Source organism: Protopterus annectens, chromosome 8.part1, assembly GCF_019279795.1.
Source record: "Protopterus annectens isolate FY-2018-M chromosome 8.part1, PAN1.0, whole genome shotgun sequence".
Classification (NCBI taxonomy): Eukaryota; Metazoa; Chordata; order Ceratodontiformes; family Protopteridae; genus Protopterus; species Protopterus annectens.
In genome coordinates, this window is record NC_056742.1 from 234870155 (window position 1) to 234887129 (window position 16975).

Genomic DNA, 16975 nt, shown 5'->3' on the forward strand with positions numbered 1-16975 from the left:
AATGAGACAACAAGAACAGTCAAACACGGCTTAACACAACTTTCGAAAATAAAACCATTATGAATGGAACACAACTTCTGTGACCATTCAGCTCAACATAAAGATATATAACTTGAGACAGCTGGCTTTGAAATTGTTGTGCATCTCTCACACAATCTGTTTTCACTGTGCAGTAATCCATTATGTGATACTTTTAAACCCATTAGTATTCTGAATTCTAGCTATCTACAAGCCCCACAACACAAACCACCCTAAGTGATACAAAGTGAAGATAATACAGTCTCACAATTGTACATGACTTGTAAGTCTGGCAGACTGAATTCTTTCACTCAAATTGCTCAAGAATGCAACTGGAATCCTAACTGCATAACAGATTCTTAATGGAAAAACATTTTACCCATATCTTTGTGCTAGTACTTGGAAGCTTTCAAGCTTTATTTCAAATCAAAGAGAATATTTTATTAGAGAAAGTATTTATTAAAATAAAACAGCCTAAGTACAATGAAAACAAATAATTATTAAAATACAACAGTTTGGATAGGATGGATAAATTAAAGGCAGAAGTGACAGCATCAAGATGTAAAAAATTGGTTATAGTTTTTGGTTCCTTTCTCTAAGACCAGGGTCACTTTATGCCCTTATTAACTGTACACCTAGTTTTAATAACTAACTGTATAACTACAGGAAACACTAACATAATGTTCATCTTTCAAGAAAATAAAACAAAGTCTAACCATGTTTTCTGTTATGTAAAATGTTTTATTCATGTAAACTGAAGACCTGTTAAGAACAGAAAAGGATACCATCTTACCCAACATGAAACAAAGCAATGGTTTGAATGCTGTCTTTCTCACAGTAGTTTCACAAAAAACAGGTCCAGTGTGTATTCCAGTATCTTCCTGGAGCAAAAATCACTTTCCACAAAATGCTATATTCACTTCTGATTTAATGTTCGTGATTTAATTTACTTAAGAGGCATGAAGTGCTACCTGCGCCTTACCTCAAATGCTTTCCACATTTCTCATTGTACTGTGGATGGCAATGCAAACAGTTCCACGTTGTTAACAAATAGAAACTAACATATAATCTTGCGGTAAAAATTTATACATAATAAATAAATAATCAGTATGGCCCCATACCATATATGAGAATTTACTCACCATTAAGAAATAGTTTCACGTTTCACAAGTAACAATAAATATGTGTACAAAAATATATAACTGAATACATTAAGTATAACTTCCCTACTCTCAACAGAAAACCAATTTTGGAGTCACATATAAGATACTCCTCTACTGCTCTGCAGAAGGATCCAGTAAACTGCACTCATTAAATGTATACTGCAAAAACAAAGTGACAATGACAAAACGTTACAGTGATGAACACAAAAAAGTTATTCAGTTGATCCCAAGGTTGTAACTACAAACGTGTTCTAAAAAAGGACTTGGATTTTGAAGGTAGCACGGTTGGAGCCACTACTAAGAATGCTGTCCTGAGATCTGTTGATGCATTTGCAGATAAAATCCGGTCTCTGTTTTCTTCATACTGTTTTAACATTTTCTGCAAATCATGGTCAGCAGGGATAACCTGAGAAAGATGAACAAAGGAGATGGAAAAAAATATTGTCAAATGTAGTTTAGACACTAAACTGATATTCTGTAATAATTATACGTAATACCTATTGACATAGAAAACAAAACAAAAAAAAAATTGTATTTACATGCATTTTTGAAAACAATATAGGATATATTTGAAGCACATACATTTTCATAAGCTACACAAAAATATAACAGCTCAGTTGTACTTTAGCATACTCAAAGCATGTAATAAAACATAAGTGATCAGAACAAAGTACAAGCAGTTTATGACAACATTAAACACAGAAAACTACACTGCTTTAAATCTTGGATACTGGGAAGGCAGTAATATAGTGCAGATGCTGTATAGCCTTTTTATAAAGATCATTATTTTCTAAACCAGTAACAAAAAGCAAAACAGAAAAAAATAAGATAAATGTTGAATATGCAATACAAGACGTATATATCATGCTAAATAACAGACTTTTCTATCCAAAGCATGCTATGAATGACTAGCACTCTTTGAAAGCATTCTCCTAACAGAACCAATGGTAAAAACAAACACCAGCTCTAAGGACATAAAGCTATACCATTACATGAAAAGCATCAAATGGTGCAGCAAGTACCTAATATACCATATTCCCCATTTCTGGAATGGGCTGCCCATACACATCAAGCAGAAGGCTGTCATCTTAGCACAAAACACCAATATTATAGAGAACTGCAGGAGCATTCTAAGAATTATGCATCACTGGAAGTGGGGGTTGGTGTAATGGTTACAGTGTTTACCTCAAAATCACAAAGTACAGGGTTTGACTCACCTTGGGAAGCATGGCTAGGCTTAAAAAGGCCCTCTGGGGTCTTTAGCTTAGTAATCATCTATGAACCTATAAAAACTGTTTGGATGACTGAATGGGTGGTTGCAAATTTTCACCCAGGATAGATGGGGAAAATCTACACAATGGGTGACACAATTAGTCTTCCATCAGTACTGTGATGCAGCTAAGCTTCCTGGTGGTCCCCTTAGTTATAAGCCTAGTGAGAATCTATGAACTACCCCAGACTTCTGTTTCTTATATACAAAACTAGGTGGCTTCCAGCCAATACATAACTGCAGATAAAATGATCCCTAACCAAGAAATATATGTTCATGGTATAGTGGTGGCAATGCACACTTTACTTTGCTGCTAGAGGATCATGGCTGTCACCTTACCACAAAACACCAAGATTATAGAGAAAGAACAGTTGTGTAAGTAAACTTACCATAACAGAAGATGTTTGAATGACCACTGCTGCAGTAGCCTGAGGTATATGTGCTATATCCTGCAAGCATATAACAGCCATCCAGCTTCCAAAGCTTCAGAGCACCTTCCACATGCCCAAACCATTAGTCAGCTGGAGCTGAGCTGATTAAAAAGACAGGTTTGGGCAGCAAGCCCTTCAGAGCTTTCACAAAAACAGAGAAGAAGGCTGAGCCCTGAAAAGACATTGCTAGGAACAACAAAAAATAAAAGTGAACATCCTGACAAAAACAGCACATCAAGAAACAAGGGAGATGGAGTGGCTACAGCAGCAGTGATCATTGGAACATCTAATGTAATGGTAAGTTCACTTACACAAATGTACAATGTTCTTCATATTGATCAGCAAAGCCGGACAAAGACCTAGAGAAGGATTCCAGCTTATACTGCTTTCTAAAAGTAAATATAGATAGCCAAATTGATGCTTCTACAATACTTCTAAAATCCAACCCTTTCCAAAAAGCCATAGATGAAGCTAAGGCCCTGAGAGAGTGGGTGCATTTTTTACAATAACAGACAAATTTAATTCAATTAAAACTAACTGGGAACTAGAATGCCTATCCAGAAGTGCATCAGACTTGCTGCAATGGTACTGGTCAGTGAGAAGCTGCAGAGAGCTCATAATCTACTGGAAAGTAAAACCGGTAGCGAAGGACAAAAATAAAATACAAATCTGCTTCACAATGAAACATTGCGCTAAACTAAACATACAGGAGTACTTTAAGATGATAAATTCAGGCCTATGTGCAGAAAAATATTAACTCCCCATTTCTGAGAAGTGTTCTTACTGGTTCTGTACTTCAAAGTTTGACTCAGTCCTTATATAACTGGAACTCATAGAGTTTTTAATATAGAATGAAGATTTGAAAGAAGAAGCAGGACAGCTTTAAAAACAAAATAAAAAAATAAAACATATAATTTGAAAATTTAGATAACGATCCAAGCAGCAACACTTAACCCCTGTTATAGTCAATGACTGTTACATATAGATGGAAGTCAAATACATGTTAATTGACGAGTTTCACAGGCTTGATTCCGAAAATGAGAGAATGTATACTGTCAACTGAGGTTATAAAGTGGTAGTGCAAATAAACCCATAGAAAGCAACCTAGAAAAAAAAGAAGTTATATACTCACCATAATGTTCCATGTGAGTTGTTCATCTTGTCTTCATTCTTACTGATGGGTTCAGAGCCGATCCTTGGCTCCAACTCGGCCAAATACAAAAGCTCGTGGTCTTCAACCAGCTCGTGGCCTGTGGCCTATTCCTTATCCCATGATGCACTAGTGCTTCCCTCAGATCTTGTTTGCTGCCAACAATGGTATAAGCCATCTCGCAATATAATCAGCACAGAATACACTAAATAAAGATTACAGCCATGCCTCACCTCAGGTTCTCGATCCTCACGAAGCCTGGAATGGGGGTTGGAGGGTGGGACGTAAGAATGCAAGCAAGATGAACAACTCACATGGAACGTTATGGTGAGTACATAACTTTTTTATGTGAAGTTGTTCTATCTTGCCTTCATTCTTACTGATGGGATAGCGTCCCAAGCACCATCTTCTTGGGTGGCTCACGGGAGTATATTCTTCAGGACAGTGGAACCAGAGGAAGCCCTGTCCCTGAAGGCCCTATTCCCTTTTAATGAGTGATAAAGGTATGAGGCCTTGACCAAGTAGCTGCTGCACAAATTGTATCTATTGGTAATTTGGCAGAAAAAGCTGAGGAAGTGGAGACAGCTCTAGTTGACTGGGCCTTTATCTTGTCTTGTAATGGTGCATTCACTGAACTATAAATAAAGGAAATAAAATCTGATAACCATTTAAATAAAGTGTTTTTACAACAGGAGCACCCTTCATGGAGTCTGAGAAGGAAACAAAGAGTTGATCCGTTTTCCTGAAATCCTTGGTCCTGTCTAAATAGAAGCGGAGCTGTCTGTGAACGTCAAGCTTGTACAGCATATACTCTGTCTTACTGCCACACTTGGGGAAGAATACAGGCAACTCTATAGACTGATTGAGATTTGTTTCTGAACATACCTTTGGTAAAAATGAGAGATTTGTCCAGAGAGACACTCTATCATTATGAAATATCATATAAGGGGGTTTTAATGGACAAGAACCTGTAACTCTGAAACCCTCTGAGCAGAAGTAATAGCTACTAGAAAGATGGTTTTCCATGTGATATAATTTAGGTCACATGAAGAGGCTGGTTCAAAAGGTGGTAGAATTATTCGTGATAGAACAAAATTTAGATTCCACAGAGAAATAGGGGGATTTGATGGGTGGTCTTAAATGTATAGTGCCTTTGAGAAATGCCTTCGAGAGTCTATGTGACATGATATTAAACCCTTCCTCACCAAGATGGAAGTTGGAGATTGCAGCCAATTGAACTCAAATAGTTGTGGCAGCTGCTCCCTCACTGAAATGTTTTGTCAAAAATTCCAAAATAGAAGCTATTGGAGCTAAATAAGGATCAATTTGATTTTGTAATGCCCATATTGAGAATCATTTCCATTTGCTGACATACAGCTTTCTAGTGGAGGATTTGTGAGAGGATGTCAATATATAGCCTGGCTATGTTTGGAACTGGAGCAGCCAAGGTGTCAATTTGAGGGACTGAAGGGACGGATGAAGAGCTCCCAATGAGTGAATCAGGAGGTCTGGAACTGGGTCCAGGATCCAAGGTTCTTCCAACAGATGAGGCCGAAGAAAGGGGAACCAAATCTGGTGAGGCCAGTAGGGGGCTATCAGAATTATGGTCCTTCCCAGAGCACTGGCTTTCTGTAAAACCTTGGGTATCAGAGGTAATGGTGGAAAAGCATAAAGGAGACCTGGGGGCCAACTGTGTACAACTGCATCCCTTGGGGCTTCCCCTGCCGGGGGGATTAGGGCAAAGTAGCCACTGCATTTCGTGTTTGTGGGTGTGGCAAAGAGATCGCAGGAAGGCTGACCCCATATGTGGAATATTCCTACCGCCACTTCTTTCTTTAGTTACCATTAGTGAGGCAATAGAATTGCCCTGCTCAGCTTGTCTGCTATCATGCTGGACTTTCCAAGGATGTATGTTGCTATCAGAAAGCGCTGGGTGGAGTTTGCCCATTGCCATACTCTAAAGGCCTCTAAATATAGGGGGTAATATTTGGTTCCTTCTTGTTTGTTTATCTACCAGACTACTGACATGTTTTCTGTCTGGACTGCAATGGTCTCCAGAGGAAGAGAGTCGTGAAAGGACTGCAACGCTAGAAATACAGCTCTCATCTCTAGGACACTGATATTCAGTTGAGCCTCATGTTCTTTTCATGTGCCTTGGGCTGTTCTTCCTGATAATGCCCCTCCCCCAACTCTATCAGGGAAGTGTCCGTGGTCACTATGGCAATCGGGCTGGGGAGAAAAAAGGGACATCCTATTGTTACACAATGCGATGTCAGCCACCACTGAAGGTCTTTCTTGCATGAATTCATGATTATAATCTAATGCGATATCGTGAGTTCCTGAAAGGACCACTGCTTGGAAAGGAGCCATTGTAGTATCCGCATATGTATCTGACCCAGTGGAATTGCAATGATTGCTGCCGCCATTGTACCCAACAATTTGAGAACCATGGAAGCAGGGGCTTTTTCTTTTCAGAGAAGGGTTAGAACCTGTGGTCGAAGAGCACAAACCCTTTCTGATGGAAGCTTTAAGGTCATTGTGGTGGTGTCCAGATCTGCTCCTATAAAAACGGTATGTTGTGATGGCAATAAGACAGATTTTTCTAAATTTATGGTAATTCCCAACTGACAACATAGATTCATAGTAGTGTCCCTTGCTTAAATGAGCTGATGCCTGGTGGTGGAGGTTAGCAGCCAGTCGTCTAGGTATGGAAACACATGGAATCCCAAACATCTCAGGTGAGCTGATTTGGTGAACACTCTGGGGGCTGTTGTGAGACCAAAGGGCAGTGCTTGAAATTGGTAGTGACTGGCCCCCAGCCGAAAGCGCAGGTGATCTCTGGAAGGTTTGTCCATTTTTATGTGGTAGTATGCATCCTGGAGATCTATCGAGCACATCCAATTGTCTTTTCCATGAAAAGGAAGTATCGACTGCAGTGTAACCATTCGGTACTTTGTCTTCTTCACAGATTTGTTTCTTTTCCTAGAAAAGTAAGTATCAACTGTAGTGTAACCATCGGAACTTTGTCTTCTTCACAGATTTGTTTAATCTGCTGAGATCCAAAATGGGCCTCCTGTCCCGTTTTCTTTGGAACTAAAAAGAACCCTGAGTAAGTTCTGGATCCTATCTGATCTGCGGGGACCGGCTGGATGACTCTTTTTTCTAGCAACCTTTGAATTTCTATGGTTGCTTGTTCCCTGTGACTGGGTGGAACGTCTGGGATCTTTCTTATTGAGGGAGGTAGGGTGGAAAAGGGAATACAGTAACCTCTGGATATGATTCTTTGTACCCAGCTGTCATTTGTTATTTGTAGCCAGGCGGCTGGGTACAAAGATAAGCGTCCCCTGACTGCCTCCAGAGATGGATAGGCAGGCCTCCTCTCAGGAGCGCTGAGAGGGCTTCCTAAAGAACTGTTCTCTGTCACCCTGATTCTGTGGACCCCCTCTGCTGTGTGGATAGCGTCTTCCATTACTGTCCCCTCCTCTGCCTCTGGAGGGGGGTTCACCACGTGTGTCCTGAAAAGCTCCTTGAGTTTTATGGAACCACATCTTTCCAACGGCAGAGTCTTTCCCTTTTATTCACACCTGGTAAGCGTTTCTTTTACTTTGGGTCCAAAAAGGGATGAGCCATCGAAAAGGGTGTTGATAAAGGATGACTTAAAGAGCTCTGCAAAGGAACATAAGCGCATCCAGGAATGTCTCCTAAGAGCAATTCCTGTACCTGCTGTGCTGCTCACTCCATCAGCTGCATACGAAACCAGATCCATGGATGAGTTTATTAGGGAATTAAAGGTGGAGAGCTGTGAGGATATTTTGTCTGTGAGCTCCGCAGCTACTGAAACCTGCAGAGTATCTCCTAGCTCTTTTCTCTTTGCAATCTAGAGAAATGTGTAAGATAATTCAGCGACCTTTGAGCAAAAGTCGCTGAAGTAAACATGCGCTTTCCATATCTGTCCATGACTCTCGAATCTTTATTCAGTGGATGGACCAATGTCAAAGTTTCGGATAACTCCTCCTTGGTGGCTGCAGCCGCCACCATGGCATCAACAGGGACTCCCTTGGTGAGAAAAGCCTTGCCCTGTGGTGAGGTAATAAACTTATTAGGCCTCCTAGGGACAGGTTCCACTGTATCTGGAGACTCCCGCGCCTTTCGACAAACTAAGTCCATGAGTTTGTTGAAAGGTGGAAAACCCAAGAGGCAGAGGGGTGAGACCCAAAAGCCTTCAGGTAGACTGACTCATCATCAGTAGGTTTGATGGGCTGCCAATCACCCCTCTGTTTGAGAATTTCTAAGATATCTGTGAAGGAGATATCTTCTGAGGGTGACCGTGGGGAACCTTCTGAATCATCCAAGTCAGTGTCTGAAGTGACGGATTCCTGAGGAGAGTCCAGATGCTTCCTCTTGCGTAGCCTCTTCAAAGGGACCTCCTCAGTGGGAGCTTCTGGTGAGGTCTTGGAAGAGCAGGGATCATCCAATGGGGCTTCCTGAGGCTCTGGGTCTCTACACTTTTGTGGAATCTGTGATGACGAGGTAGGCACTTCAGGGGGAGAAGCTGCTGGTCCTGATGAAGTAAGTGGTTGTCCATGGGGACAATGCTCTCCTCATGGCATCGAAGGCCCCTTGGCTCCGATGCGAAGGAACTCCTGGATCCAAAGATAGTCGATTCCCTCGGCATGAAGATGGTAGGTGCCAAACTCATGTGCACCGAAGCCCCGAGAGGCAAAGTCGGACCCGAAAGATCGGTTTGACTATCCTCCCCGGACCTGACCTGCGAGTGTCGGCCCCTAGACTCCTCGGTTGGCACCGAAGTAGTCTGAGAGGTCAGAACCAAAAGTCCTGGAGCAGGTCTTGGTACCGATGGCTCCAATATCATCAGTTCCGAGCACTTCGGCTCCAAAACTTCAAGCCGGATTGGAGGAGGAATAGATATGGGGGGGAGGAAAGTTGGATGGTTCCTAAGCCCTAAGGGTTGCCCCCGACAAAAGTTTGGCCAACTCCAGTGACTGCAGAAGCCTCTGCATCACACAATCCACATCCATGTATGATAGGCTTCTTGAGGACGGAGACGACGGAGCCAAAGCAGGTACAGATTGCAATACTGGAGATTTCAGAATGGGAGATACCAACTCCAGTACCGGGGACCAGCTTCTCACTGGGATAACCGTTGGCTCTGAAGTCAGTGGCGCCGAGGTCGAAGGTCTGTCAGAATTCGACTTACTAGATGACGGAGACTTTTCCGGCTCCGAAGATCCAGTAGTGGAAGATCTTTTAGAAGGTTTAGATGGCTTGACATGAGCTGTATGACCTTGTTCCAACAATTCCTGAAAGGAAGATTTAATCATGCCCCTAACAATCAACTTGTTCTTCCTTTCTTGCAGTACTCCTGAGCTAAAGGAGTGGCAGATGGAACATGTTTCCTGTAAATGTAATGGACCTAAACAATACACACAATTCGTGTGCCCATCAGTAATGGACATTTTCTGTCCTTAGGGCATTTCTTAAACTCTGAAGGCTTAGACTGTTTAGCCTCCTTGTCTTTGTCTTGTTGAGACATCTTAAAAAAGATAACAAGAAAAAGTCTGCTCACAAACACACAATACAGAGATCTCTAATTTAAATGAGCTTATGACAAAAATTTAGCCTTCTAACTTAAACAGGCTATAACAAAAGATAAATATAGTAATCCACACTACTAAGAAGAAACTAAATGGCTAAATATATATCAATATTCACACACAGTTACCAATAGAACAAACACTCTGTACAATAACATTTCTAAATAATATTATTTGAAAAAACCTAACAGACTATCACTCTATTAAGGGGAATAGGGAGATTAACAAAGCCCTTCAAACAGGCCATGAAGAACTAGAAGAAACAGAACACACTAGCGGAAAAACACGAAGTGTGAAAGGCAATATAAAAAGTAACAACTATCCTAACTAAACAAATCCTATCTGGAGCTATATAATTCTAAGTAATAATAAGAAAAAAACAAATTTTCACTGGCCAGAGCTGGTGAATCGCTCAATCTGTTGCAGCAGCAAACAAGATCTGGGGGAAGCACCAGTGCATCATGGGATAGGGAATAGGCCACGAGCTGGTTGAACATCTCGAGCTTTTGCACTTGTCTGAGTCAGAGCTGAGGATCGACTCCGAACCCATCAGTAAGAATGAAGGCAAGATAGAACAACTTCACATCACATTTTTGCTCCCTTTCATTCCAATGTTGAGTGATAGCCAGAGCACCAACACAATGACATCAACAACCCTAAAAAGTCTTACGGACAAACATGTATGCAAACCAGACATGAAAACTAAGGGATCAGAACTTGATACAACAACATGTCTAAATGTTTAGACAATGCCACAGGCACTTCTAACTATACAGGAGGATATGGGTATGAATCAACTGCTGGAAGCAGAACAAAATGCATAACATTAGGCCACTAACGCAATACAAAATGCTTCGTTGCTTCTGCTTTTCTGGATGAAATGAACCCTCTGAATTGACAAGATAAGTATAAAATAAACTCTCTGCTATGTCACTGAAAGAACACAGAAAGACACACACAGGCATCCATATTCAACAGATGTATCTATTTTGTCACAAAAAAAAAAACGACAAGCTGTAAATAAGTTTCTGAGTCTAGAAGCCACAGAAGAAAGTTTATGTTTTAGAGACAGAAGTGTCTCATGAAAATAAATAAATAAATAAATAAACTACACCTTAAGAGTCAGATGAAAGAAATGTGGTAAGTTACCCATAAGTTGAAAACAAAAAGGATTAACTTGAGGTGCTCTTCTCAGAGAGATATTTTAATACTGGCACCAATAGCTTACATTTCTGTATCACAGACTGGTGGTAACTAAGACTGCTGAGGATGTTTCAGCCTGCTGCAGGATGCAGATCAAACTGCCTTACATAATCCATACTTGAAAATGTGGCATTTTCCACCCAAAGGCCTGTAATAACAGAATAAAGTCTCTAATCCCATTTTTTTCTGTTTCCCTTTCCCCTTATGCCTGACATCCATCAATTCACCAGCATCTATTGTAGGGGAAGCCCAGAACCATGGAGAAAGGCATCCAGAGGGTCAATCATTTACGCAGTCATGCAGTTGTCTGTGCCCTCACCAGCTTCCCAGCTAAGAGGGCATCTGAATGGCCTACCCTCAACCCCCTGAGTGGGGGGAATGACTTATCCAAGTCAAGATGGGGACCCACAACACATCCTCCTTGCAAGTACACACTTTCATGTACCTGTTAATGACAGCTACCACTAGGCAGTGGCTTGATGGGCTAAAATCCATCCCAAAGGAACATACGCAACTCAATTCCTCCTCCTCTAAAGGACTGTTGCAGTATACAGCATGCTCCAGTCCCCTCCTTCTCGGGGATGGGGGATGCCCATCTTCTCCTGCCCAGTCTGTGAAGTACCTAATGCAAAAAATGAACTTGAGTAAACTGTGCCTTAATCCAACAACATTACCCAGGACCATATTCCTCAGCCTTGTGGACTGTGTGATCACGCACATCTGCTGATCATATGCTTTGCCGATCAAAGTGTGTCGACAAAACACATGCAGACTTTACAGCCTGCAGACCATATTAAGCACACTCTCTTGGATGTGTGTATGTGTGTGACTGTAAATAAATAAAATAAAACACTACAAATATGCTAGGAGTTTTTTTTTTAATTTAAAACATCTCGTTGTAAACATTTTCAGAAACGTTTGCAGTGGTAAACATGGTGTGTACCTGGCTACACTTTTCTGTCTTTAGGAAATGGGGAGCTAATTTTCTACCAGGAACACATGTCCAGCAACAGAAATGCAGCGTCTTTAATGTGGCAAGGTTTTGTGGAGTGATACACCTCAGATTTACAAAATAATTGAACTCTAGCAGAAATATATTAAACATACACTATCTGTGATTTTTTTTTTGGTATAATCAGTGGCATCAAGAAAGAATTATAAATGACACTGCATATAATCATATGTACACTGATAATTCTGCCATAAAGCAACAACAACCTTAAATAACTTATTAGATAAATACATATCCTCTAGAGATACAGTTAATATAATGCAAAGAACAGTTTCTTCAGCCTAAATCCAGAGGACTGCAACAACAAAAGCAAGTGAGCTCTGCCAAGGGAATATCTGAAACTGTCTCTGATAAAGATACTAAAATCAAGACGGATATAGACATAAATAAATAGACAGATATAGATATGTAGTAAAAGGTAATGAGAATTACTGTTGAGTTTCTTTACACCAAGCAAACGTGGTATGGCTAACACTAGTGTATACATGGATGTGTACGTACTGTTTTTTTTTTAGATGCCTTGTGGATGAATTCTGTGCAGAGTTTGTTTGGCTATGCCCAAAGTCTTCATAAACATACACATACATACACACACACACACACACACACACACACACACACACACACACACACACACACACACACACACACACACACACACACACATACATGCACTAAATAATTAGGGGGAACATGTACTGTAGAAATAAAGTACAAACAACTGTGCAAATAAAAGAAACAAACACAGCTGAACCAAGAATATAAAGTACCTAGAAAAGAGGATAAATATGCACAGAATTTTGAGTGTTTGTGGAAAAGTGAATTATGACACTTCCAGGGTTAACAAATTCTTACGAAATCACTAATCATTATCTAGAAAATGATGCATAAACTCAGCATTTCTACAGAATATGTACTTGAAACAGAAAAAAAGCAGAAGAACCAAAGCTAGTCTTGAATGGTACTAGTGTGAATCTTCAGCCAGACAAAAACAGACAAAAATTGGTAAACTGTAAACAGCAACTAGACTGTCATAGAGAAATAAATACAGTATTATGGAAATAACATATATGTTCTTATCATGCATGTTTTAACAGCTGTTTTACAATAAGACTCTTCTTGATGGTCACTGACAGGTACATATCATCAAACAGAATTTGCTAATTTTTTCTTGTAAAATCACAGATTTGTGGATGTCTGCTCACCTGCAATGATATGTCAAGAGGCATGACGTACTGTGGTTATAGAAGTGCTTGTTTGGCCAGATCTGCCAGTTTGTCCTCTTGCTATGAAAAGCATCTTTCTACAAGTCAAGAAATAATTTCCCTTTTGGGATAATATGAATTCTCTCTTAACAGTCTGTTTTTAATGATAAATATATGCTGACCAACTCTCTTATTGTATTTAATACACCTATTCCTACTTATGTCATGAAAATAAAGTACCCTGTTTCATGAAGTATCTTAACATTAGCAAGAAAAGTCACCACCAACTTCTGGATAAACACTTTGATAATTAACTAACAACTACTCATCACATTTCTTTTTCTGTTTAAAAAGCTTTGCCTTACAGTAGACACCACTGTAAATACTTTAGTTGTTGTTTACTATTGTTCTTCTAGATATGTGTATTTGTTTTATAATACTTCTATTATCATACATTAATGTTTTGTTGTTAAAATTTTCAGTAAAAACAATTGAGGAAAAAAAGAAATGACCCCACTTTGACATTACAATATTAAACAAGCAATACAAGAATATAAATTTGTTCATCTTATAGGAAACTCCAGTAGCTGTTGGTGTAGCAGCCTCATATAAAACAGAGGGAAGCAGATAAAATGCATTTGATCTACCAAACAGAGTCCTCTTGTGCAGCAAGTGATATTGTAAGAACGTATTTGCTGTACCCTTCACAGGTCCTTGGTTGTGCTGTGCTGTAAGCAGTTACACCAAGGCTTGGAAGTATCAAAGAATCATACAAGCACAGAGCTCAGTTAGCAAAGTCCTATGCAGTGACTTCTCAGAACAGCCTGACTTCCTGAGTCATTGTTGAGATAATACTTGCTGAAGGTGTGCACTTAAAACCAAGTGGCAGCACAGTACAGATGTCTGCAGCAGAGACTTGATTTATATCAGATTTTCCCTCAGGTGAAGGTGGAAAAGTCATGACTCTTGCTAAGACAATGTCTAACAGCCAGTGTCACAGTATTAATCTGCGTAACTACACCATCACTCATGAGGCAGTCTCAGTCAGCAGGCATTAAAGAAAAGTCCTGAGCAGTGACATCTAATGAATGGAACACAATCAATGCAAATGAAAAAATAAAATAAAATAAAATAAAATAATAAACAGCTACACAGTCTCAAAGGGAGTTGCAATACTATTACAAAAGTTGGAAAATGACCCTTTACAAAAGTCTTGCAGAAATTTGATCTAGATCCATCTATCCTCAACCCCTTTTCCCATTCTGCACATGGAGTCGGGGTATTACTTCAGTAGTGACAATCATTTCGAGCCAAGGTATACACCGCCAGGTGGCTAGCCCTGCAACAGTAGTTCATTCATACCACTCACTCGCACACACGTACACACACCTACAGCCAATGAAGAGTGTCCAATTCACCTACTGCATGTCTTTAGAATGTGGGAGGAAACTGAAGCACCTGGAAAAAACCCATGTGACTGCAGGGAGGACATGCAGACTCTGCACAAAAGGCACCCCAGCCAAGAATTGAACTGGAGAACCTCTTGATGTGAAGAGACAATGCTAACCTCTGCACCACCGTGGCCACCCAAGTAATATCCAGACTGTAACCATAATGTCTGAGTAAAGAGTACAGAGGCTATCCTAATGCAGGACATATTTGGAATATGAGGTTGAAGTAGCTATCTCACTGGAATTAAGCTTAACCTTGCTACTGCTTGCCACTATGATGAAGCATTGAATGACACAGTTGACTAATCATGCTGTAAGAGTTTGCAACCTCATGTAAAACCCACTTCTTCCTTAGTAAAAGCATATGAAAGTAAAAAGAAAATGAACAGCTGCTTGGTTTTCTTAAAAAGAGTATTCCTCACTACATAACGCCCTAAGGCAGACACATAGATAGGGTGAAGCGAATGGGGTAGCTGCCCCAGGGCACAATGTTTTATGAGGTGTGATCAGCACATGCCGCTCAGTCTTTAGTGCATTATGATATTGCATTTGCAGTAAGAGGTGAAGTGCTTAAGCAGTTGGTGTGTGATATAAACTGTAGGAAGCCATTTGCTTCCTAGCGTTTAAAAAGAGAAACAGCTTTTGTTGTCCCAAAATATGATTTCTTTCAGTTTATTTTACTTACTTATTTTTGCTCCTCAACTTAAAAGTGAGGGAGATTCCAGATCAGGGAAAAGCATAGGGCACCAGAATTGCTAGGTTCAGCTATACGAGAAGTCTGCTGATGGGATAGGATCTGGTTTTTCATTTGCTTGTTGGTGTAGCAAACTACTGTCTTGTCTTTCTGGATAGATATCACACCCTGAGGGAGGAAGTCTAGAAGGTCTTGCAATACTAGGATGACTGCTCTCAACTCCAAGACATTTATGTGAAGGTTGACCTCATTGCCTGTCCACAAAACATGGACTATCCTCCCTTCGAAATGTTACCCCCACCTCAAGTGAAGATGCATCCATGGTCACTGCTGCTACTGGAAATGGGGTCCAAAACTGTTTGCCTGTCCGAATTAAAGAGGGAATGTAACTACTACTGAAGATGTTTCCTGCATGAACTGGTAATGATAACTGTCTTGAAATGAAGATGAAGACTATGAGACCACTGCTCTGAAACAACCACTGCAAATTTTTCATGTAAAAGCGGGACAAAAACGAAGATGCCATGACCCCTAGGACTCTGAGGATTAAGGTCATTCTTGGATGAGAGCTGCTTAATTTGCAGAGACGAAGAAGACAATCTCTGGTCTGAGAAGGTACTCCTCTGAGGGGATGGCCAGGGACCAGTCAGTCAATTAAGGGTAAATCTTGTGGCCTTGAAGCTGTAGATGAGCTGCTGTGACTGCCATACATTTGATGAACACCTCTGGGGCTGCTGTAAGACCAAATGGTAGCTCTCTGAATTGATAATGACCCTCCCCCTATTTGGAAGCTCAAAAATTTCCTGCACTCCCCCCACTACTTTTATGTGGAGGTAAGCATCCTGGAAATCCAATTAGCACATCCATTTGTTGAAAGGACAAGACTGACTGTGCTGTGACCATCCTAAACTGAGTCTTTCTGACATAAGTGTTCAGAAGGCTGAGGGCCAGAACAGCCCTGAGGTCCTTGAACTTCTTTGGAAACAAAAGGAACTTGGAATAAAATCCTGACCCTATCTAATCTGGAGGGACCACTTAGATGGCTCTTTAGCCATCAGAGATGAAATCTCCTTTGATGCAGCCTTCGTCTGATGGGGTGAGACATCCAATGGCACTAATTAAGAGTGGGGATTCCAAAAATGGAATGTAGTAGCCTCTAGATACTATCTATCTTACCCATATGTCTTCGGTGATGGCAAACCACAAGTCTGGGAAGAAGGAGAGTCAGCTCCCTGACTGACTTCTGAGTGGAGCAGTCAGGTAGAGATTCAAGAATTCTGAGGTCTCCTGTCAGAGAAGGGCCCCCAATATCCCTAGTTCTGTGGACCTCCACAGTCTCTGGGCCTGCATCTATTAAAGGGCCACCTCTACCACGTCCGCTCCTATCTATCTAATGTCTACCTAAGGGTGAGTCAAACTGACTTCTTGACTCCAAAATCAGACAGATTGTGTTCCCTTTTGGTGCCTACTATAAGATCATTGCAGGGCCTCAAACCTGACTCCTATAGCACAGTCTTGCTGTTTTTCTCACTCTTTTCCTTTATTGAAAGGCCAAATAAGGATGAACTGTTGAAGGGAGCATTTGTACAGGACACTTTGAAATTGTCTACAAAGTCATATGCCTGCTCCAGCTACCCTGGTTGCTCCATCCACCGCACTGAGCATCAAGCATATGAAGAGGTTAGTTATGCTAGACCTGGTAGTCAAGGTAGCTTCCACTTTATTCTTAGACTCCGTAGTAGTCAGTTCTTCAGGGTAGAAAG

At 40.7% G+C, this 16975-nt stretch overlaps 1 protein-coding gene across 2 annotated transcripts in view; it reads right to left on the reverse strand.

Moving 5' to 3' along the window:
* Nucleotides 1-738: 738 nt before the first annotated feature.
* TK2 (thymidine kinase 2) overlaps nt 739-16975 on the reverse strand; it is a 402342-nt gene continuing 386105 nt past the window's right edge. For both annotated transcript variants that reach the window (XM_044081822.1, XM_044081821.1), the window contains exon 10: nt 739-1587. In XM_044081822.1, coding sequence (XP_043937757.1) covers nt 1420-1587 — 168 coding nt within the window. In that variant the 3' untranslated portion in view covers nt 739-1419. The remainder of the gene's footprint in view (nt 1588-16975) is intronic.